This window comes from Myxine glutinosa, chromosome 11 (genome assembly GCF_964187855.1).
Source record: "Myxine glutinosa chromosome 11, kmMyxGlut1.1, whole genome shotgun sequence".
In the NCBI taxonomy this organism is placed as follows: Eukaryota; Metazoa; Chordata; class Myxini; order Myxiniformes; family Myxinidae; genus Myxine; species Myxine glutinosa.
In genome coordinates, this window is record NC_136271.1 from 122,257,370 (window position 1) to 122,282,241 (window position 24,872).

At 46.2% G+C, this 24,872-nt stretch overlaps 1 protein-coding gene across 1 annotated transcript in view; it reads right to left on the reverse strand.

Annotated features, from left to right (window-relative positions):
• Nucleotides 1-24,872, reverse strand: part of POLE (DNA polymerase epsilon, catalytic subunit) — a 126,027-nt gene that overhangs the window by 53,312 nt on the left and 47,843 nt on the right. Inside the window, exons 12-32 of the mRNA XM_068131122.2 lie at nucleotides 24,563-24,682; nucleotides 23,735-23,867; nucleotides 23,413-23,526; nucleotides 23,099-23,311; nucleotides 22,731-22,838; nucleotides 17,884-18,012; nucleotides 16,015-16,117; nucleotides 15,734-15,880; nucleotides 14,856-15,001; nucleotides 13,349-13,497; nucleotides 12,761-12,853; nucleotides 8,037-8,181; nucleotides 7,725-7,882; nucleotides 6,784-6,979; nucleotides 6,437-6,651; nucleotides 5,948-6,050; nucleotides 4,101-4,181; nucleotides 3,463-3,585; nucleotides 3,007-3,252; nucleotides 2,671-2,880; nucleotides 2,399-2,542 (exon numbers count right to left, since the gene is read on the reverse strand). Of these exons, the coding sequence (XP_067987223.2) occupies nucleotides 2,399-2,542; nucleotides 2,671-2,880; nucleotides 3,007-3,252; nucleotides 3,463-3,585; nucleotides 4,101-4,181; nucleotides 5,948-6,050; nucleotides 6,437-6,651; nucleotides 6,784-6,979; nucleotides 7,725-7,882; nucleotides 8,037-8,181; nucleotides 12,761-12,853; nucleotides 13,349-13,497; nucleotides 14,856-15,001; nucleotides 15,734-15,880; nucleotides 16,015-16,117; nucleotides 17,884-18,012; nucleotides 22,731-22,838; nucleotides 23,099-23,311; nucleotides 23,413-23,526; nucleotides 23,735-23,867; nucleotides 24,563-24,682 (3,076 nt within the window). The remainder of the gene's footprint in view (nucleotides 1-2,398; nucleotides 2,543-2,670; nucleotides 2,881-3,006; nucleotides 3,253-3,462; nucleotides 3,586-4,100; nucleotides 4,182-5,947; nucleotides 6,051-6,436; nucleotides 6,652-6,783; nucleotides 6,980-7,724; nucleotides 7,883-8,036; nucleotides 8,182-12,760; nucleotides 12,854-13,348; nucleotides 13,498-14,855; nucleotides 15,002-15,733; nucleotides 15,881-16,014; nucleotides 16,118-17,883; nucleotides 18,013-22,730; nucleotides 22,839-23,098; nucleotides 23,312-23,412; nucleotides 23,527-23,734; nucleotides 23,868-24,562; nucleotides 24,683-24,872) is intronic.

A 24,872-nucleotide genomic window follows, 5' to 3' on the forward strand; every position in this document is an offset into this window, starting at 1 on the left:
AGGATTCCAAAACCTCCACCCGAACCGTTAAGTTAATCAAAGTTTTAATTATATATGATCTGGGGGGCATGCACCCCCCTCCACCCCCGTCATACATCATCACAATGTTGTCATAATTTCAGTTCTCCCCAATCATCAAGTGGGATAATTTTCCCCAACCAGGTGTAGAACGCAATATATGAACGTTCCCTAAAGGGAATTGAAAAACATAACTGGCAAAGCCAAGTGGCATTACTTTCTACCATTCAGAAGCGCAACTGTCGGCTATAAAATTCACCCAATATGTAGGATAAATATGTGAGGGACATACCTACACACGGAGAGACAAACGCTGTAAACACAGGAACCAAACATCTTTGGCGGGAAAAAGAAAATCGTTTGTTTAATCACGAATGTGCCAGTTCTAAAAGCCTCTTTGCGAGCTTGAAGAAGAGGAAGAAGCGCTAATGTATGGCTTATTCACACCGCAGTTTGAACGGGAACATTTATTATTCTACGACAGTAGAAAACCTTTAGAAGGACACGGAATGAGCATACAAAATTATATATACAATAGTGATATTTTGCGAAGCAATAGAAAAATATATAAAACTACACAGAAGCAACCCACATACAACAACAACAACAACCACAGCCACGACAACAATCAAGTCAGGTCAGGTATGGGCGCATGCGCCGGAGTCGTGAGTCGCCGCATCCACTTTCCGACGGTACTCCAGGGGCCTCTGTCTGGCCATCCCCCAGGCTGATGCCTGACCCATCCCTATCTCCTTGAGATGCCGATCAACCTGCTGCAACCACGAGGCACGCGGTCGGCCCGTTGGCCTCCTACACTCACGAGACTCCCTTGCTGAGAGTATCTGGTGAGCTGGATCAGCGTCCGGAAAACGAGCCACATGTCCATACAGCCGCAGCTGATGCTCACGGACAATACAGAAAACAAATCTCATCTGAGTCTCTCTCAGCAACCGGTCGTTGGACACAAAGTCCGACCAGTGATAGCCAAAGATTCTCCGGAGACTTGGTTCCAAAGGAATTAAGTCTCATTCTCTGGCCCTTGGTGAGGGTCCAAGTCTCGCATCCATAGAGCAAGACTGGAAGCACCAAAGACTTAAAGACTCTGACTTACAATCAATGACTAACCCTAACAACCGAGTGTTATAAAAGATCCTTATTTTCACATGTTTTACTTCATGTGTTTCACGTGTTTGTTTGTGTTTCACACTGAATGAAAAACGTTAAGGTAGAGCATGAGCCTGGTGTTGGCTTAGCGGTTACGGTGCCGGCTTGGGATCCTAGGATCCTGGTTTCGAATCCCAGTCGATCGCTGAATTAACGCCAGGGGGGTTGACTCAGCCTGTCATCCTTCTGAGGTCGGCAAATTGAGTACCAGCTTGCTGGGATGAATGATCACGGTGTGTACCCCGACTTAGAATAGGTGCACCGTATCCCTGCGCATCGTAAGAGGCGACCAAGGGTTGGCGGCAGGAAGGGCATCCGGCCATAAAAACATTGCCTCAAACAGGGAACCATGATTGTCATGGGGTCCGCAAGGCCAACCCCCGCTTTAGCGGGGGAAAATGGCTTCAAAACGATCATTCATTCATTCATTCATGCAGATTGTGATACCTGACAGGTTCAACGATATGACCGGCCTGAACGGCATAGGAATCAAAATGGTGGTGTGTGGAGTCAGCAGTCATACCACCATATGACATTACATCACCCCTGTCATGTGACCAGATCCTCAGCTCTGATTGGTGTACGTTTGAAGGGACATACATGCATACATACGGACAGCCAAAAACTGTTCCAGACGGCTTTGCCCTATGGGCTACGCCGTAAAAAAGAAGAAAAAATAAAAAAAATTCCAGAAAGTTTAAAGTTTACAACACTGGATTTTGGAAGTTTAACCAGGAAGGGGTTACTGAAAGAACACGTGCGTCCTGGAGAGGTTTGGAGTACTGCGAGAGTGGAGGAAGCTAGACTGGAAGAGAGGCGATAAAGATCAGAGGTCAACAACATGTCTACTTTTTTTTCTTTTTTAAACACCCTGTGAGGTCGAGTACAATATAATTGAGAAACACAGTGTCACACCCGCACTGTGTAACCACGTGGGGCAGACATGCATAGCATTCCAAGATCACAAATAGGCCATTATGCAGCCCTCAACTCCATGGGAATTAAATATCGATGTGGAATGGCAGTTCTGTCTAACTTACAGAACTTGTGCCAATGGCTGAACCTTTATCCCCTCTCATCTCTGCTCCGTATTTTCTCGATGACAAGACGCATTCAGATGAATCCTCTACTGATGAAACCAACCCCTTCAGTCCCAACATTATTAAGCTTCCTATCTTTGGCAATTCATTTCAACCCCCCACGGTCAGGTCAGCACCTTACGGTAGTTGTAATCTTCAGTTAGCCGGGGACTGTGCTGGTTCACATAGAATACCCGAGGGATCTGGACTCGGAAGGCATGAAGCTCTGATCCAAGAAGAGCCCAAAGACGAAAAATGCCTGGACTGTCCGTCTCCACCACCTGAGATGCAGGTGCAGGTGCCATTTGGGTGTGGGGCGAGGACATATTGCGAAGATGTAAAGATCAATAAAAACCACAATCCTCAAATAAAATTCACGCTCTTTCCCAAAGGCTCCTTAAGCACTCACCTGGACAAGCTGCCAGGCAGAAGTCAATATGGAACGTGCAGTGCGCTGTAGGTAATTCCCAATCCCTGCACTCAGAAATTTGCGAGCAGTTCCGACATATCCTGTTGCAGTTCCACCATCCATTTTGGAACACTTAACTCGTGACGCTCTCTGCTGGGCCTGGATTTCCCATTTCTTCTTGTGAAACTTCAGCCATGCAAGTTTCTCATCCTGAAAGAGGATTTCATACGACTGGACACAATAACAACCTCTTCATGTATTGTTTCTACCACCTCAGCACACCTGGCTTTGCTCACCTTTCCTCTCCTATCTGATCAATTATTTTGCTTTGCTTACCTCGGTGCGACCAAAAGGTGGGGGGCTCCCCAAAATCTCTCTCCAAGATGTAAAGGGATCAACCGTTCCAGAATGGACGGTCAACCGTCCCCTCTTCTGCTTTGTACCAACCACGATACAAGCGCGGGGTACAGGTGAGGATGTAACGGAAGCACCATTGGTGACATTCCCCTTTCCATCAGCCAAGTCTTCAACATCAGCAACTTGGGAGCCTCGAGTCGATTCCAACGACATCGCTGCCGAAACCTAATTATCAAGTTTTAAAGAATAATAAACAAACAAAACAAAAAAAGAGGAGGATTTTTGGTTATTACCAAAAGAGGTATTTGTCTGCACAACCAGAAGATATTTTATCACAAGAAAAATACATAATGAGCAATCAAAATAATTAATCATGAAAAAATAAAAACATGGCATCTCCGCAAATGCAAATGAGGACACACCTCACAAGCTTACCTGTCGGGTGGCAGTTACGGAGAAAATTTCACCGATTTTCTTTTGCTTGTAAATATCGTTCTTTTCCAAGAGCTTCTTGTGAAGCCAGTCTGGGTGTCGCACTCGAGGGACTGGATTTTTAATCTGAAGGGAAATGTGTTCAGGAACCATTAATCAGCCTGATCGACTTTATCGCTCATATCAAGGTATCAGGTTCGTCAGGTGCATAAACAATTAAAATATGCTTCGATGTGTATCACAAGGAACATTAAGCTGGTTGTGTCATAAGCAAATAGGTTATCTTGTAGAAATCCACTCAAGCAAAATTGATTCTTTGCACTGCTCAGTTTCATGAATGAATGATGGACCCACATAGGTCCGAGAGAAAACGTGAGGGAATAGGGCTGACACCTCACGGGAATTTAGGGAAAAGCAGAAGTTAAATGACACAGGGTGGAGTGCTCAGAAAGCAGGACAAAGGGAGATAAAGGAGCAAGGTAGGCCGAGAGGTTGAATTTCAAAAGGTCAACTCAGATGATGCATCTGTATGTTCGTAAATGGTTTTATGACGATGTGCAAAAATAATTCCTCATCTCGAATGTAATCACAAGCATTCTCACATCCGGGCTGCCCTCGTCCCCATAATTCTGATAACTCACCTGCTGAAGAGCTGCGGGGATGGTAATTATCTTCTGAATGGCACTTGCAAGACGTTCAATGTAATACTCCCAGTCAAGCACCTGGTTGGTAGATTAGGGTATAAAACGGTGAAAATGGTTATATATTATATTTAGAGAAATCAGCAAAAAAAAACTGTTTAAAATGCACTTAAAACATAACACAGTGGCAAGAAGAGTGGAGCAGGATTGCAGATGTTAAGAGTTCAAATCATTAGGAGCAAGGTAGGCCGAGACTTAGAGGTTGAATTTCAAAAGGAACTTGTGATGTGTATATAATGTGGCTGAGTGTAGCAGATAAATTATGAGTTCAAATTATTCGAAAGGATTTAGATTCCAAAGCCTTTGTAAATCGGGTCAGCAGCAGGAGCATTACCATCTCATGATGGGATTGTCAATAGAAAAACATATCTGGGCCATGACCTTCAGAAAGAAACCGAACTGCAAGCCCCAATCGATTTTCCTGAACCACCCATATCCCTCACCTCCCCACCCCAATCCCTCACCTCCCCAATCCCTCACCTCCCCACCCCAATATCTCACCTCCCCACCCCAATCTCTCACCTCCCCACCCCAATCTCTCACCTTCCCACCCCAATCTCTCACCTCCCCACCCCAATCCCTCACCTCCCCACCCCAATCCCTCACCTCCCCACCACAATATCTCACCTCCCCACCCCAATCCCTCACCTCCCCACCCCAATCCCTCACCTCTCCACCACAATATCTCACCTCCCCACCACAATATCTCACCTCCCCAACACAATCTCTCACCTCCCCAACACAATCTCTCACCTCCCCAACACAATCTCTCACCTCCCCAACACAATCTCTCACCTCCCCAACACAATCTCTCACCTCCCCAACACAATCTCTCACCTCCCCAACACAATCTCTCACCTCCCCACCCCAATCTCTCACCTCCCCACCCCAATCTCTCACCTCCCCACCCCAATCCCTCACCTCCCCACCCCAATCCCTCACCTCTCCACCACAATATCTCATCTCCCCAACACAATCTCTCACCTCCCCAACACAATCTCTCACCTCCCCAACACAATCTCTCACCTCCCCAACACAATCTCTCACCTCCCCAACACAATCTCTCACCTCCCCAACACAATCTCTCACCTCCCCAACACAATCTCTCACCTCCCCAACACAATCTCTCACCTCCCCAACACAATCTCTCACCTCCCCAACACAATCTCTCACCTCCCCAACACAATCTCTCACCTCCCCAACACAATCTCTCACCTCCCCACCCCAATCTCTCACCTCCCCACCCCAATCTCTCACCTCCCCACCCCAATCTCTCACCTCCCCACCCCAATCCCTCACCTCCCCACCCCAATCCCTCACCTCTCCACCACAATCTCTCACCTCCCCAACACAATCTCTCACCTCCCCAACACAATCTCTCACCTCCCCAACACAATCTCTCACCTCCCCAACACAATCTCTCACCTCCCCAACACAATCTCTCACCTCCCCAACACAATCTCTCACCTCCCCAACACAATCTCTCACCTCCCCAACACAATCTCTCACCTCCCCAACACAATCTCTCACCTCCCCAACACAATCTCTCACCTCCCCAACACAATCTCTCACCTCCCCAACACAATCTCTCACCTCCCCAACACAATCTCTCACCTCCCCAACACAATCTCTCACCTCTCCACTCCAACCATGCCCACCTCTCCACATCCCCAACCCAATCCCTCTACGTCCCCACCCCCAACCACCTCCATCCCTCAACCACCCCACCCCCAACCACCCCTATTCTCCACCACCACCCAAACCCTGCCAACATGCAGAATTCTCACCGATCGTATTTCAAAGTCCTGCTGGGAAGAAGAACGAAGCCATTTTTTCAAAAAGTGTTTCCGTATGCTCGGTTCAGCCTGGAATATGGCTAACGGGACTGCTCTGCAACAGCAAAGAGAGAAAGGAAGAGCAAAGGAAGGAAAACACATGGCTGGAAACGAGAGAAAAAAACAAGAAGATATCTCAGCACAGAGGACACCCACTTACAAAAATGTACAAAGTTTCTCAACATGGTGGATACCAGCTCACCAAAACAGTATGTTAAACCTTCCATAAAATTGTCCATTATTCAGAAAACTATTTGAGTGACTTGAAGCAGCAGGTTCTTCTTGATTTGATCAAAATTCAACTCATTTTATTTCTGCTTCAATGGATAAACTAAAAAACGTGCACTTCGATCGGATGCAATAAATAATTAATTAGACCTCGTCAGGCCGAGTGTGATTTGCCTAACTATTATGGATGGGATGCGCACGCTCGCCAAAGACCTTTCGGTGACGGGTGCACCATCGGGTTTTCGACTGATGATGAAGCGACAGCTGAGCCCGGCATCGCGCACCATCTGATCGCCCAGGAACTCCGCGAGACGACGCGCCGTGCTGAGGGACGTCGACTTCTGTTCGCCGTAGTCTGCCAGGCAGCGGGACATCGAGCGGTTTTCAGCTACAAGTTCAAAGAGCTCTGAATCAGGCATGTTCTGCGCCTGGAAATGAGAAGAAAACAGATGTTGGGAAGATCAGCAAAATATTCAATAATACTTTCTTGACCGAAGTCTTATATAAATTGGAAGTTCATCTCAATCCTGTTTTTAAACAAAGTCAAAACCAGGCCTCACCTTGCTGTATAGAACATCAAGCCAATAATCAGCCACTTTCGCCACAGATGCGTAGACTTCCTCCAGGGTAGAGCCCTGCAAGAAGGACTCAAACACTGATGACTGGAAGATCTTTATTAGTTGGAGCTCTCCTCGCCTCTTAACCTCAAATCCCTTCAGTTCAGCAAGGGTGCCGTCCTCATTGAATACAGCGTATCTGAGGGCGTCAGTAAGAATCAATGGGAGGGAGGGAGTTTGCCAATGTCTTCAGGCAGAGTTAGGCGGGCGATTAACGGGTTCTAGTCTTGAAAATAAATAACTAAATCAATAAATCGGCAATCAAGTAGATAGCTACTACTACAACTAGATAAGGAGCAAAAATAAATAAATAAATACAAGCGTTACGCCTAGGTCCCCCGTCGGTGAAGTGATATGAGTTGACAAAGTGGAAGATGCAAGGCGGCCATCTTGGATTTTGACGTGGCGACCCAATTTTCAATAGCGTTCTTCCTTATGCGTAGATACACCCACACACCAGATTAGAAGTTAGTAGTTCGTTTATATTTCAAGATATTTCGCTCACAAGGTTCAGACATATATATGGTGGCGGCCATCTGAGATTTTGACGTGGCGACCAAATTTTCAATAGCATTCTTCCTTGTGCCTAGATACACCCACACACCAGATTAGAATTCGGTCCTTCACTTACGCACGCACGCACGGACGGACGGACAGACAAACCATAGTCCCCTTTTCGCTCCGCGGTGCGACGGGGGACAAAAAGAGCACAAGTAATAAAAACTCTTGTCGAACGAGCAAAACTAATCCAATAAATCGATTACGACATGGCCGACGACAGTCAGAAACAAAGTCACTTCATTTTGCTGAAACCAAACAAACTAATAAAATTGAGAGAATATTTTACGTAGGGCCAAAAATAATTGATGACGAACAAAGCACACCTCTTTTTCAGCTTCTTTCCCTCCTCTTTAGAAGCAGGGAGAATCATTGCAAGGTAAGGTCCATCCACTTCAAAAAATATGGAGTTTTCCGAGCGTGTTTTGAACGTCAATTTGACAGGATCCACAAGCTCCTGATACTGGTGATTAGTGAAACCTTCCTGTTGTGAAATGAGAAATCGGCATAAAATACAAGATTATCAAATATTCTTTTTTGGCTTCACGGTTGTCCCGTCACAACTAAGAATATTTAAACGGTTTAAATTTCAAGTCCATCTCCATTGGCTGCACCCACACTTTACATCCCCGACAAACCTTCACCACGAGGTTGAGCATGGCTCCAGGGTAAGAGATGGTCACTTGGGGCCTTTTTGCATTTGAAGTCTTAACAACAAAGTTCTCAGGGAAAGAGTTAGGAAGAACGCACCATATGCCATCTGTGTCTAACTCCAGAGGACGTCTGACAGAAACACATGCACATGATGGAGGTTAGACATCAATATAACAACACGCATGTGGAACTAAGGTCTTCTCAGTTAGTGATTCGTATTATTAGCAATTCAATTAGCAACATGATATTGAGCAATATATTGCACAATACACACACTAAGAAAAAAAAAAAAGGCTCAGGTTGGTTCTCACCCAGGATGAAGGACACGAGGGCCAGATCGGCCTCAAGACCGTTCCATACAAATGGTCAATATTCCATACAAGGTGTTTAAGATGTGGTGGAATAAGGTTGAACGGTTGTACTTGTCTACCTAGTGAATTCAGTATGTCAGCAGGGGTAAAGCATCCCAAAACAAAAAGGGAAGGACATATCAGTCAGTTCTAGACAACAGCGTTGTTGGATAAGGACAGGAAGATTTTGAAGCAGATTTTTCCTGCTCCGCTTTTAACCTTGATCAGACGGAATGGGTGCAATTATGCTCCGTTGGAAGGCATGCTTACTAGGGATGCAATAAGGGTGTATCGTGCACCTGGCTACTGGGACGAACACACTATACTGCAGGAAGCAAAATATCGGAGGAAGGACAGAAGCAAAAGCAAAATATCGGAGGAAGGTTTGTAGCTGGACTTGACAAATGCATATCAGTCTGCGATGCATTCCTTCATCCAAGATGCGTTGGAATTATTCCAGATGGCATAGATCTAGGAAGTTTTTGATGGCATATTAAGATGGTTTTTGGATAACTTTTGTGACACGGTACTCTCAGACCTCGGTTTACTTTGGGGATGTGTTCTTGAAAAGTGCAACGAATATCGAAAAATCAAAGCAATTTTTCTCATACAAGACTTGATGGAATAAGCGGGGGACGCATTCCTAGCGATGCCAATTCACGTATTATATTTCACTTTGAACCGATGATATTACCTTGTTTTTGATTAATAAAAGTTGTATTCAAGTACACACATATAAATAAATAAATAAATAATTAATTTAAAAAAGAAAACAACAACAACAAAAAAAATTACCAGACAAATTTAAATAAAAACAAACCTCTTCCCCAAGTGGTCAAAGTTTGCAGTACCACTTCTTCTTCCTCCTCCAATGAGCGGCGGCATTTTTATGGTTCCCAGAGGGAGGCATTAAGTGTTTAGTCTTGGTGTCCGTGGTGTCCAATTTTTTGGAAAAAATATATTTTAAAACCTTATTCTCATTATGAGGCAGAATTTCAAGTGCTAGCAAATGGCTAATATGACAAATTGGCAAAACTGGGAACCATCAGTGATCGCAGCAAAGATGGTACCCATCGGAGTCGGAGGCAAATTTAATAATCCGGCACCATCAATGGCACGCTCACCAACCAGCATCCATTTGACAAATAACATAAAATTTCACTTCTAAGGCAACACTTTTACAATGCCTCTTAGCCACTCTACAGTACGGTAGAGTACATTTCTTTATGTGCAAAGCAAAGTACTGTAGATCTTTCGGCGATTGTGCAATCTCTCAATTTGGTATGTTAGAGATGTATTCTGGCATCTTTATCAGTCTTGTCAGTTCTAAAAACACTCAAGAATAAAGGTATGGCTCTTAAAACGACGTAAGAGTGAGTTAAACGACGTAAGAGTGAGTTAAACGACCTAACTGTGAGTTAAGCGACCTAAGTGTGAGTTAAGCGACCTACGTGTGAGTTAAGCGACCTACGTGTGAGTTAATCGACCTAAGTGTGAGTTAAGCGACCTAAGTGTGAGTTAAGCAACCAAAGTGTGAATTAAGCGACCTAAGTGTGAGTTTAAGGACGTAAGTGTGAGTGAAAACGACGTAAGTGTGAGTGAAAACGACGTAAGTGTGAATTCAATGGCGTAAGTGTGAGTGGAAGCGACCGAAGTGTGAGTTGAAGGACGTAAGTGTGAGTTGAAGGATGTAAGTGTGAGTTGAAGGACGCAAATGTGAGTTGAAGAACGTAAGTGTGAGTTGAAGAACCTAAGTGTGAGTTGAAGTGACCCAAGTGTGAGTTGAAGCGACCCAAGTGTGAGTTGAAGCGACCCAAGTGTGAGTTGAAGCGATCCAAGTGTGAGTTGAAGCGACCCAAGTGTGAGTTGAAGCGACCCAAGTGTGAGTTGAAGCGACCCAAGTGTGAGTTGAAGGATGCAAGTGTGAGTTGAAGGATGTAAGTGCAAGATGAAAAACGTAAATGCGAGTTGAAGGACGCAAATGTGAGTTGAAGGACGTAAGTGCGAGTTGAAGCAACCTAAGTGTGAGTTGAAAGATGTAAGTGTGAGTTGAAGCAACCTAAGTGTGAGTTGAAAGACGTAAGTGCGAATTGAAGCAACCTAAGTGTGAGTTGAAGGACGTAAGTGTGAGTTAAGCGACGCAAGTGAGAGTTAAGCGACGTAAGTGTGAGTTAAGCGACGTAAGTGTGAGTTAAGCGACGTAAGTGTGAGTTAAGCGACGTAAGTGTGAGTTAAGCGACGTAAGTGTGAGTTAAGCGACGTAAGTGTGACTTAAACAACGCAAGTGTGAGTTAGAGGTTGGAGGTTAGCATTCTGACGGGATGTGCCATCTCCACCATCTTGTTTGTAATGGAGACGGAACTGTTACCAAGAGCTTTGAAAAAATATGGGAAAGAAATGGAGTTTGGCCAAGCCAAGGCTTCTCAAGTATTTACACTTACGGACGGCCCAACAATGGTCCTCCAAAAATGTTTATGCGAGTGCAGCAGATAATGTGTTGTGGCGACTGGAAATGTTGATGCAGTGGGACAAGATGTCTTTGATATGGAAGGGCGGGTGGTTGGTGGGGTTTGAGCAGGTGGCAAAGCCTGCCATTGATGTCGATGGAGGTTGAAGGACACTGAAACACAAGATAAATGCATGCCCACCCAGTAACACTGGCAGCAAGGAGGTAACACTAGTGTCATGAAGAAATATCTTCGGTTGTGGTGCGAGATGGAGAGGCAGATTGGGGAGGACAAGGATAATAAAAGAAAGAGGAGCGAAAAGAAGTTTGCAGTGGAGAACTTAAGCTGGCGTTTATGCAAGAGTGTGATGCTCGGATAAATGGAAGTCAGAGGCGTGAAAGAGGAGTGTTGGCAACCGCTGGCAAATGGGAAGTGTTGGCAGATGTAACACTGCAATTTGCGTTTCCAAAGAAGATGTTGGTGGTGAACCCTGGTGTTGGGCTCGCGGCTAGGGTGCCAGCTTAGGATCCCAGGATCCTGGGTTCGAATCCCGGTCGATCGCTGAATTAACGCCAGGGGGGTTGACTCAGCCTGTTCATCCTTCCGAGGTCGGCTAATTGAGTACCAGTTCACTGGTAATTCCCTGCTTGTCGTAAAAGGCGGCAAAAAGGGTTGGCGGCAGGAAGAGCATCCGGCCGTAAAACATTGCTTCAAAAACGGGACCAAAAAAACAACAACAACCACGGTCCCCGAAAAAGGCCAACCCCCGCTTTGCGGGGAAAAATGGCCTCTAAATGTGGTTATTTATTTTTATATATAAAGAAGATCTCCGTGACACACTGCAGCCTGATGGTTATTTTGTGAGCTTCAACAAGGCAGGTCGTACGTGGGTAATCACTACCATGGGAATCAAGAATGGAATATTTGAATGAGTAATAAAAGGGGAAGATATAGCGAACTTGAGGTGGAATGTAGGGAGAGAGGAAGGCATGTTTTTGGCCAGCAGTTTAGGATAGGGTCAAGAGGAAATGTTGGTCAGTCTTTTTATACTTTTCTGTCTCCGACTACGGTATGTGGGAGAACGATGTGGAATGCATGTGAGAAAAGGGCTAAACTTGTGGTTTAGAGGTTCAATGTAGATTTGGAAGAAGCTTGCAGAGATACAGGAAGTGGACAAAAAAAAAAAAAACACAAACCGGAAACACTAACAGAATGTCACATTGTAGTGTATTGGGCCACACATTCACCAGAGAAGTGGAGGTATAGGATGTGTGAAGGAGTGTTGGCATGGAACCACCAAGGATCTGGAACTATCATTCTACAGTGCATGTTTGTATGTTTGTGCATGTGCATGTGCATTTGCATATAATCATGACGTGTGTCTGTATGTGTGTGTGCATATGTGTGGGTGCGCGTGTGCGTGTGTGCATATGTGCGTGTGTGTGTGTGTGTGTGTGTGTGTGTGCGTGTGTGTGTGCATATGTGTGTGTGCATGTGTGTGTGTGTATGTTTATGCATGTGTGTGTGCATGTGTGTGCATATGTGTGTGTGCATGTGTGTGTGTGTATGTTTATGCATGTGTGTGTGCATATGCGTGTGTGCATGTGTGTGTGTGTGCAGGTGATGATTATAGATTCAAACTCAACATAATGTGCATTGTGTGGCGTCTCCCCAGTTATGGAGAAGACTTGCAATTTTGCACTGTATACCTGGTATACAAAAAGTGCTTCACTGACCTCTGTTACAGGGAGGGGTATTACACTCCCATAGGGAGCAGCCATGTCTGGTAGTCAAATAGGTTCTCAAAAATATAATGGGATTTCAAAAACAAGTGAAAATGGACTCAGGCTCAAACATATCTGGGAAATATTGAACTTTTGGCAACTGAAGAAAGGTGGTGTTGAGATTCACCCAATCTGTTCGATGATTTCTCTCGCTCGGGTTATGATGTTGGCTCCAGTATTGCACACAATGCCAGCCATTTCCATGGAATACCAGCGAGCACTACACGCAACACACAACCACCATTATCAATCGCACAAGTAACAAATGTAATACATTGTGAACTAATACAGCTGTAATACGTTACACAACAAAAGCAACCCAGAGCAGAACGCATTGTGCATGAGATGTGTGAAACCAGAGGTTTTTTTTGTCAGGTTGCTAGTGGCCTGCGTCATGCGATTACTGGTCTAACATGATGGGATTTTGACCAAAATTGGTACAAGTATATATTATGATGCAAAGATGAACTGAGGAGTGAGGTGATTTTGTGACTTTTGTGAGGTCATAGGTCATGTTAGATAAAAATGTGACACTTGAGAACAGCTGACTGGATTTAAATCGAACTTGGTACAAGTATGTATAATGATATAACAATGTGGGCGGAGGTATATCAGTCGACGTCATGATGTCGAAGAGTGTCGTTCTAGTTTACATATCAAACTCTGTGCAAATTTTGCTGCTGGAAGCAAGCAGTGCGTAAAGCACAATACATACCCTGTGCGCATGACATAGCCATAGAAGGAGTTCAGGATGCATTTGTGGGCGAGCTGCAGGGAGTCGTAAAGCACTTCCATATTTCGACACCGCTTAATGGCTACAGCATCACCTGCCTCTGCGGCCTGCGCAAGCTTTCTTTTCCAAACCTGCAGCACAGCATCACATATCATCAGCACACCGTGACCGAGTTGGTTGCACATTCATCACAGACACCAAGTCAAAGTGCATAATGAAGATAAACTGCTGGTGTGATGCAGTACTACATCCCCAATAAGAAGCGTACGTTTTTGGAAAGCTGTTCACCACCATATCTTATCTTCCCCCATCCAAAACCTTGTTCTTTTCTACCCCCGTTAATTCACCCCAGATCCACTTTTCTGAAATACAGACTTCTTTCCTGGAAGTCCTAGCTGTGTCCCTGTGTTTTTTTACCTCTCCCACCCCAACCCCTCTTCCCACGCCTCCTCCGCCCAAGCCGTCTCCCTCCCACAGATCTCCCGATGTCCTTGCTCTCAAATGTTGTACTTGTATGCTTCCCCCTCTCTCTCCATCTCGTCTCCCGCTCCCTTTATTTGTCTTATGTGTCCGTTTTTGTTATTTTTTGTCATTAATGTCAGCTCTTACACGAGCCTCGATCTTGTATACCACAAAAAAAAAAAAAAAAAAAAAAAAAGAAGCTGGGGCAGCCCTGTGCGCGAAACTGTTCTGCCATTGGCATCAAAGGTTCACTCTTGATAGTGGTTGGCAAGTCCAAGTTCAATCCACCTTCTCACTATCACTCACAATCAGCCATTAACTGGCAATGCAATGAAGCATTTCTCTCCATTATAAGTCAGGGCCACAGAATCTCACTTGGCACTCCTTGACATAGTGGTGAATCTGTTCTCACACATTTCAAGGAGTCGCGACGCCTCTCATGGCAGGACACTGAGGCACTCGGCCCGATTCTCTTACTTCAGACAGGTTAATGACCACATGGTTTTCACGTCTTGCTGTGCTCAATTCACTCACCCTGCCATCTGCCCCTTCCCAGCCAAAGTAGACCACACGTAATATGCTCAAACTCATGCCTCGTCCACCTTTTCAAGTCTAGACTGTCCACTCAGCTTCAATCATTTATCCCGTCTATGTATCTTGCTTGTTGCAGTGTCCATTTGCGCTCCACATATTCATCGTTCGTTTCTTCATGCTGCAGGGCTATGTTGCTCAGATCTTCCATGATTTAGAGGAAGACGTGATGGACATCTTCCATTATTGATAACTGTATATAAAAAATGACTGTTTATAGATATTTAAATAGTTTGTCCAAAACTCCAAATCAGTCCAAAAAAATGTCCAAAATGGAGAAGATTGGCATGGGGACCGCAAGGCTTACCCCCGCTCTTGCAGGGAAAATGGCCTTAAAATGCCTGTTGTTGTTGTTGTCCAAAAATAGTGGCTACATTTAATTACTACAAATAAGCATGTGATTAAAATAAAGGTTCTGGGGTAAAGGGGCCATCACCTTGTGTTGACCTTTGAATTCATAGCGACGATCTCTGAAGGCACGAACTGTGTCGACGTAGAAAGAGTTCTCTCGCTGGCAGACTGTTGTGTCCCTCTCTTCCAGGCGAGTCACTCGTACCTTCTTATACGCTTTGTGACAGTAATCTGGAGCAAAGGGGTTGAAACAAGAGACACAACAACAGCTGTAGAGAAAGTTGGGCTTCAGTGGGAAAGTTAACCACCTTTAGAGGCCATTTTGCGGGGGTTGGCCTTTTTCGGGAACCGTGGTTGTTGTTGTTTTTTTGGTCCCCTTTTTGAAGCAATGTTTTACGGCCGGATGCCCTTCCTGACGCCAACCCTTTTTGCCGCCTTTAACGACAAACAAGGAATTACCAGTGAACTGGTACTCAATTAGCCGACCTCGGAAGGATGACAGGCTGAGTCAACCCCCCTGGCGTTAATTCAGCGATCGACCGGGATTCGAACCCAGGATCCTAGGATCCGGAGCCGGCACCCTAGCCGCTAGCCCAACACCAGGGTTTCAGTGGGAAAGTTGATATAAAATATTGGGAGAAAGGGACTGCGAGAATGGGTTTGACATGCGACAAGTCCTCATAAATAAAAAAAACCACCTTTAGAGGCCATTTTTCCCCGCAAAGCGGGGGTTGGCCTTTTTCGGGGACCGTGGTTGTTGTTTTTTGGTCCCCTTTTTGAAGCAATGTTTTACGGCCGGATGCCCTTCCTGCCACCAACCCTTTTTGTCGCCTTTTACGACAAGCAGGGAATTACCAGGGAACTGGTACTCAATTAGCCGACCTCGGAAGGATGACAGGCTGAGTCAACCCCCCTGGCGTTAAATTGAGGCATCATAAAACTGTGAGAGAGAGCGCAGAGTACCAGCAAGTCTTTTCTTCTCGTGTGTTGCCTGCTCCTCTCGACTGAGCTGATGAAAAGCCCTGGGAAGACCAAACCCCTCTGCTGGTGGAAATTTCTCAGACTCGAGTTGATACTGGATACGTTGCAGCTCACTCCGTGTCGCTGGCACTGGGGCCAAGTTCACAAATGCATATTAAAAATGCAGAGCAGAAGAAATTCTTAGTACCAGACATGGTGTTCTAAATGCTAGTGTTCTATTTATCAACCAGACAAAGGAGGCAGTATAAAGATATTAGTCTTACAAAAGTTTCCTCTCCATTTCCATGTCATAGAGCGCTGGCATGTAGCACCGGGGCGGTTAAAGCTGCATGCAGCACATGTAGCTTCCTCGACCATAGCTGATGGCTGCAGATTAAAGAGAATGCAACAAAAAGAAGATCAAGAGATTGACAGAAAGGAAAGAAAAAAGGCAGGATAGCGTGAATTGACTAAAAAGTGGCAAAGCAGCCGAGCGAGGAAGGCTGGTACAGGGGGAGGCGAGGCAGGAATTGAAAGGGGAAAGAGGGGAGGACCTGAGCGATCGACTCGTGTGGGAGGGTTGAGAACCCAAAGGAGGGATGGGGGAAGGGGTGAGAGAACTTGAAGTAGGCATTTAAGGTGAGGGTTTGGGGGAGGGGGGGGGGGGGAGCTGAAGGATGCATTTTGGATGACGATGGGACAAGACCCAAAGGAGGCATTTTGGGATGAAGAGAGGAGGGGGTGCAAAGGAGGCTTTTGAGGTGATGGGGGGAGGGGGCAAATGAAGCACTTGGGATGAGGAGGAACCCAAGGGAACATGGGGGGGCCATGGGGAGAAAGGGCCAATGGAGAAGCAAGGGCACAGGACATTTGGGGGTCCACGGGGAGATTTGGAGGTTCATTGGGGGAGAGAGGGGAGGTGGTCGATGGGGCAGGGGGCTATAAGCAGGAGTGAACGGAACGGGCCAGAAGGAGGCGTGAAGGGGAGTAAAGAGGTGTGGGGGCCCAGAAAGAGGCATGTGGGACAGAAGGAGGTACGGGGGCCAGAAGAAGGCACAGGGGCCAAAAGGAGGGGCGGGGGGCAAAAGGAGGAGTGGGGGGCAGAAAAAGGCATGGGGCCACAGAGGGAGGAGTGGGGGCCCAGAAAGAGGAGTGGGGGCCCAGAAAGAGGAGTGGGGGCCCAGAAAGAGGAGTGGGGGCCCAGAAAGAGGAGTGGGGGCCCAGAAAGAGGAGTGGGGGCCCAGAAAGAGGAGTGGGGGCCCAGAAAGGGGAGTGGGGGCCCATAAAGAGGAGTGGGGGCCCATAAAGAGGAGTGGGGGCCCATAAAGAGGAGTGGGGGCCCATAAAGAGGAGTGGGGGCCCAGAAAGAGTGGGGGCCCAGAAAGAGGAGTGGGGGGCCATAAAGAGGAGTGGGGGCCCAGAAAGGTGAGTGGGGGCCCAGAAAGGTGCGTGGGGGCCCAGAAAGGCGAGTGGCGGCCCAGAAAGGCGAGTGGGGGCCCAGAAAGACGAGTGGGGGCCCAGAAAGACGAGTGGGGGCCCAGAAAGACGAGTGGGGGCCCAGAAAGACGAGTGGGGGCCCAGAAAGACGAGTGGGGGCCCAGAAAGACGAGTGGGGGCCCAGAAAGACGAGTGGGCGGCCAGAAAGACGAGTGGGGGCCCAGAAAGACGGGTGGGGGCCCAGAAAGACGAGTGGAGGCCCAGAAAGACGAGTGGAGGCCCAGAAAGACGAGTGGGGGCCCAGAAAGACGAGTGGGGGCCCAGAAAGACGAGTGGGGGCCCAGAAAGATGAGTGGGGGCCCAGAAAGACGAGTGGGGGCCCAGAAAGACGAGTGGGGGCCCAGAAAGACGAGTGGGGGCCCAGAAAGACGAGTGGGGGCCCAGAAAGACGAGTGGGGGCCCAGAAAGACGAGTGGGGGCCCAGAAAGACGAGTGGGGGCCCAGAAAGATGAGTGGGGGCCCAGAAAGACGTGTGGGGACTACAAGGAGTGGTAGGGGCTAGAAGGAGGGGTGGAGCCAGAAGAAGGGGTGAAGGATAGGAAGTGATGTAGGTGCAGGACAGGAGGGCTGGGGGCCAGAAAGAGGTTCAGACTAAATATGAATATCAACAAAGCAGGATGCAAATGATGGTTAAAGGCTGTGTAGGTAATGAAAACCTGCAAGCGGTTGGTGAGGATGATGTTTGGGTACATGGCACCAACATCAAGATGGTAGATGAGGGGACACTCAATCCTATTCGGAAGCTCCTGCAGGGCTTTCAGTTTGATACAGATATCTTCACACACCTGTGGCAAAGTAGAGAAGGTGTGAGCAATACATGAGAATACAATCGTGATAAAACAAAGACGCTATAGCAAACCTTTAATGATTTTAAACAATCATTGATTGATGTGTATTATCCAGATACCTGCAATAAATAAATAACCGAAAATTTTTTTTTGTTTGTTTGTTTTTTTTTTTTTTTTGTATACAAGATCGAGGCTCGTGAAAGAGCGAACATTAATCACACAGAAAGACAAACCGACACATAAAACATATAACATCGGGAGCGGTAGACAAGATGGGGAGAGAGGGGGAAGGACACAAACACAACATTTGAGAGCAGGGACCGAGAGACATGGAGACATCGAGAGATCTGAGAGAGGGCGAGGGCTTTGGGGGGGGGGCATGGGAAGGGGGCGGTGGGAGAGGTATAAAACATATGGACACTGCCAGGACTTCCAGGAAAGAAGTTGGAATTTCAAACAAGGTGGATCTGGGGTGAATTAGCGGGGGTAGAAAAGATCAAGGTTTTGGATGGGGGAAGATAAGAGATGGTGGTGAACAGCTGTTTTAAAGACCTGGAGGGAGGAGTGGGATTGAAGGGAGTGAGGGAGTTTGTTCCAGAGGCGGGAGAAAAGAGGAATGAAAGAGTGAAGGTGAGCAGAGAGCCGAGATTTCGGCAGTTTAACCATCAGAGGGTTGCTGGCAGATCTTGTGCGACCTGTAGGAATATTTGGGGGACAGAGCACAGAGAGAGCTGGGGGTGCAAGGCCGGAGAGGAGTCGGTAGAAGACAGCTATTAATTACAACAGTTATTAATAATAATAACCGAATAATAACCGATAATAATAACCGATATAAATAACAATAAATAACCGAAAAATAAGGAACATGAATAAACAGGAAAGATGGAATTTCAATTAGACAATGTTTTGGTTAAGGAACTGCACCAATTCTTACTGATGTATTCAAATATAATTAAATTATGTCACAAATTTAATGTGATTCAGCAATGGCAAAAGGATACGAGTAAAGCACGATTAACTCATACATGTCCCACATGCAACACAAGCTCAACTGAACCACTTTCATCAATGACAACCACTCTCGGGCACGTCTCCATTAATCACAAAAAGTATCCACAAAAGGTTGACTTCAGGCAGTCTTCTTCTTTTTTTTTGGATACAGAAATCTCGGCTCTTTGGAAATAAACAACAGAGAGCAGCAGGTTCACAGACGGACTATCAAAGGTGAGAAAAGAACAACACACATGAGTGGAGGATTGGCAAAAAGGAAAGGAGAAGGGGGTTTGGGAATGGTCAGCGAGAGAAGTGACCGGGGCCGGGCATGCCCATGGGAGAAAGCACGAGGTGACGATGGGCAACACCTCTGAAACTAGAACGGCACTCGGTAGAGAGCACTCCTCCACCAGGCAGAAAAATTTATGTTTTCTATCCCACTGATAGGCCGGATCTGGATTGAGACATGAATCAAAACCAAATCGGCTTGTTCTTGTCACCTAACCAACTCGTCCACCAAGTTTATTCATAACTCGTCAAAACTTTTTTTGACATCATGTTAAATATCGCTTTTCACCCGATCTCCCAATGGTTAAGAATTACTGAAGAATTAAATAATTCTCGTATTCGAATCCATATTCAGATCTTCACCAATTTAGAATTCAGATTTTTAGAATTTAGAATTTAGAATTTAGAATTCAGATCTTTACCGTGGGAGTTGTTGTATGCAGATGATCTGGTGTTGATTGCGGAAAGTATAGATGGACTGAAGGAAAAGATGAACAAGTGGAAGGAATGTATGGAGACAAAATGTCTGAAAGTGAATATCAGAAAGATGAAGGTGATGGCAAGTGGTAAAGCATGTGGTGAGGTGGAAAGAACTGGGAAGTGGCCCTGTGCTGTGTGCAGGAAGGGTGTCGGAGTGAACTCCATTCAATGTACTATGTGCGCTGAGTGGGTTCATCAAAAATGTAGTGGTCTGAGAGGCTCATTAACCAGTGTGGCAGCTACATTCAAATGTAAGGTGTGCACAGAAGGAGCTGCAGATGGAGGAAATGTTGAGTTGGATCTTGGAGACGGCGTGAAGCTGGAAGGTGTGAAAACATTTTGCTACCTCGGAGACATGCTGAATGGAGAAGGTGGATCAGACTCGGCAACGGTTGCTAGAGTGAGATGTGCATGGAAGAAGTTTCGGGAACTGAGTGGCGTGCTGATGAGGAGGGGAGTGTCGTTGAAGCTGAAGGGAAAGGTGTATGCTGCATGTGTGAGAAGTGTTATGATTTATGGGAGCGAGACATGGGTAATGAACGTAGAGCAGCAACGAAGGCTGGAAAGGGTGGAAATGCGAATGGTTCGGTGGATGTGTGGAGTATCGTTGAGAGAGAGGAAGACAAATGATGAATTGCAAAAGATGATGGGAATAGAGCCTGTGATTGATGCTGTGAAGAGAAACAGGTTGAGATGGTTTGGTCATGTGTTGAGGAAGGATGAAAGTGACTGGTTGAGAAGAGTGATGGAAATGAATGTAGAAGGAAGTAGAGGATGGGGAAGACCGAGAAAGACTTGGCTAAAGATGGTGTAAGACGAAATGCGGGCAAGGGGGTTAACAAGGAGACAACACAACAACAGGCATTTTAAGGCCATTTTCCCTGCAAGAGCGGGGGTTAGCCTTGCGGTCCCCATGACAATGTTCTCCATTTTGCCCTATTTTCTGCATCTCTCCTTGTTAACCCCCTTGCCCGCATTTCTTCTTCGACCATCTTTAGCCAAGTCTTTCTCGGTCTTCCCCATCCTCTACGTCCTTCTACATTCATTCCCATCACTCTTTTCAACCAGTCACTTTCATCCTTCCTCAACACATGACCAAACCATCTCAACCTGTTTCTCTTCACAGCATCCATCACAGGCTCTATTCCGATCATCTTTCGCAATTCATCATTTGTCTTCCTCTCTCTCAATTCATCATTTTTTTATTTTTTTTTCTCTCTCAACGATACAACACACATCCACCGAACCATTCGCATTTTTTTTTTTTTTTTTTTTTTGTATACAAGATCGAGGCTCGTGAAGCAGCGAACATTTATCACACAGAAAGACAAACCGACAAACCGACACATAACCGACAAACGGACACATAAAACAAAAAGCATCGGGAGCGGTAGACAAGATGGGGAGAGAGGGGGAAGGACACAAACACAACATTTTAGAGCAGGAACCGAGAGACATGGAGACATCGAGAGATCTGTGGGAGGGAGAGGGCTTTGGGGGGAGGCATGGGAAAGGGGGTGGGAGAGGCATTAAACATATGGACACTGCCAGGACTACCAGGAAAGAAGTTGGAATTACAAACAAGGTGGATCTGGGGTGAATTAGTGGGGGTAGAAAAGATCAAGGTTTTGGATGGGGGAAGATAAGAGATGGTGGTGAACAGCTGTTTTAAAGACCTGGAGGGAGGAGTGGGATTGAAGGGAGTGTGGGAGTTTGTTCCAGAGGCGGGAGAAAAGAGGAATGAAGGAGTGAAGGTGAGCAGAGAGCCGAGATTTTGGCAGTTTAACCATCAGAGGCTTGCTGGCAGATCTTGTGCGACCTGTAGGAATATTTGGGGGACAGAGCACAGAGAGAGCTCGGGGAGCAAGGCCGGAGAGGAGTCGGTAGAAGACAGAAAGACCACCTACCTGCCTGCGGTGAGTGAGTGAAAGGCCCTCAGAGATAGCTTCATCGCGGGAGATTCCAATGATTCTGAAAGCTTTGGATTCAACAGCGTGAAGCCGAGCTAGGTGTGAGGCAGGAGCACCAGCCCATAGGGGAGAACAGTATTCCAATGAGCTGCGGATGAAAGCCTTGTATGTGGTGAGGAGCTCAGGTGTGCCTAGGAAGGACTTCGCACGACGGAGGATGCCCAGTCGGCGACTGACTTTGGAGGCCAGCTTGGAAATGTGGTTTTCCCAAGAAAGATCATGGCAGATAGTGAGACCCAAAACCTTTTCCACCTTTTCCACCTTTTCAATTTCCACCTTTTCCAGCCTTCGTTGCTGCTCTACGTTCATTACCCATGTCTCACTCCCATTAATCATAACACTTCTCACACATGCAGCATACACCTTTCCCTTCAGCTTCAATGACACTCCCCTCCTCGTCAGCACGCCACTCAGTTCCCGAAACTGGGTTAACAAGGAGAGATGCAGAAAATAGGGCAAAATGGAGAAGATTGTCATGGGGACAGCAAGGCTAACCCCCGCTTAAGCAGGGAAAATGGCCTTAAAATGCATGTTGTTGTTGTTGTATTCAGATCTTCACCAAAATCAAATCGTTTCGTCCTTGTCCCATACACTACGTCTCCACAAAGTTTCGTCCAAATCTGTCCACAACTTTTTGAGATATCCTGCTATGTATCGTTTTTGTCTCTCTCTCCCAATGGTGAAGAATCACTTCGAAAATTCTACTAGCCGGATCCGAATCCGGATCTTCACCAAAATCTAATCATTTCGTCCTTGTCACATTCGCTACATCTCTGCCAAATTTCATCCGAATCCGTCCACAACCTTTTTGAGATATCTTGTTCACAGACAAATAAACAAACAGACAGACAGAAAGGGGTGAAAACGTAACCTCAATCCACCTACGGTGGCAGAGGTAAAAATGGAAAGAGGGGCACAAGACAACAGACATTAGGGAGGGGACCGGGGGGTGACTTCTAATGGCCAACGACAATCGACACTTGCCTCATCAAAGTTAATAACCTCATCCAAAGGGATTTTCTCTTCCTCCTCCATTGCATGCTGCACTGTCTGCCTCACTTTACCGATCAGATAACCAAACGCAGAGGGATTCTGTGTGCAGACGTGGAGGACAAAGCATAAAGGATACATACAAACTTTACATTTCTAGACATCAAAAAGAAACAAAACTACAGAGCACCTGTACAAGGTAAGACACCAATCTAAACAGGTTCGACAATCAAGTTGGGTAATTAAGTAGATTAACAAATAATGTACACCTGTTCAATAACAAGAGCAAAATCAAGAGCAAACATTAACGACAGCACCAAAAAGCTCCAAATACACAAATCCAAGGATTTTCCAAACCTGACCATTCTGAAACGACAAGGCAGGTCGCTCCTAAAGACTCCAACTTCCAGGGCTTCCACATGACCACCGACGTACGTCTCAGTGTCCAGCAAGTGCCCATCTGTAGTGAGCTTGCCTAGAACACTCTCCTGCTTATTAGGAAAGATCACGTTCGCTTGGAATGCTTGAACCATGAGCAGAGCCTCGCACAACGTACCAGAGCCTTTCCGCAGAACCTGTCGCAGGTGGCGACGAATTAGTCGGTCACGACGAGGAACGGTCACGGCAACATGGTCTCAAAACGGAAACTTAATTGACGCGATTGTGCGAAGCTCACGTTATCGGGTTCCATCGGGATGATGGTACACAGGGCAAAAATGTACGGATGCACGTACTTCTGGTACATGTAGAACGTGGCTACAGCATCTGACACGGAGTACGTGGCTAAGATCTGGAGAGGTAAAAGTATGCAAATTACACGATAAACGTCAGATATACCAAGAAACCAGTGACATTTTGTGGGTTATGTTGAAAAAAAATGTATCCTAATTAACTTGGAGGAACTTTTTCACATGCTAACTTCCTCAAACCCACAAACGAGCACCAGACTTTGGCTGCAGTAACTACCACCGATATTAAACCCTCAAAAGCCCCCAAACCTGCGGCTGTTCCGCTGCCATGCGACACATTTCTTCTGGATCCAGCTCCACTGGATCGTAGCCAAGCTTGGCTTTCGCGGCGGCCTTGAGGTTGTGGCTGCCGACAGGGAGGTAGCTGTCTCGCTTCACCCACCTAAGAAAAGTTTTTGTTTTAGGAGATTAAAACATGTTTTTAGGGATATTTATTTGTACTCTCGGACCCCACTATTCGTGGGGGTTACGTTCCTGGAAAATACGCGAATAGCGAAACCCGCGAATAGCGTGGCATTGTTTCAATGGAAAAAGGGGGGATAGATTCCCGAGTCACGAAAATCTGCGAATGGAGAGGACCAAACCACAAATAGAGGCAAAATCCGCAAATGGAGAGGCAAAATCAACGAATGGTGAGGCAAAATCCACGAATGGCGAGGCAAAATCCACGAATGGCAAGGCAAAAATTCGTGAATGGCGAGGCAAATTCCGCGAATGTTGACGATCATCCTCAAAAGGTCTTATAAATACTGTATGTAAAGCTCGTGAAAAAAAAATTTGCGCCTCTTAAAAACCACAAACTCACGGAACACGGCCGCGAATAGCAAAAAAAAAAAACGCAAATTTGTGGGACACTTTTCTGCAAATACAGAAACAGGTCGCATTTTATCACCCGCGAATACGCGGAACCCGTGAATAGCGAAACCACGTATAGCGGGGTCCGACAGTATAACGTAGATTTATTTGGAGATTCTGACAATTAATTAGAATATTAAATTTTGACGAGTCAAATCTTTAACTTGTCTTTGCATGAGTCGAGCTGCGACTTGGTGTATCCTTGTACCACTCAATACAAACCTGAGGCAGTCCATATGCAGGCTGTGAGTAGATCGATAGTCTCCCTGGTTGTCTTTGGTAAATCCAATCTCAGTCTCCAGACTGAGTCCGTGCACGATAGCACGTGCCTCCACAAATGGCCTGCGGTAATCAGAAGGGGAGGGCGGGATCGCTGTCCACTTAGAATCGATACGTGCCACAAGTGCTGTTTGAAATGTAGAAAAGGACAAATTAAACGCCAGACAAAGGATTAAAAAAAAGTGTGGAAGAAACTGAAAATCAACTTCAATTTTTCTCCGTTTATTGTTCAATTGCAACATGTTTCTTGCTC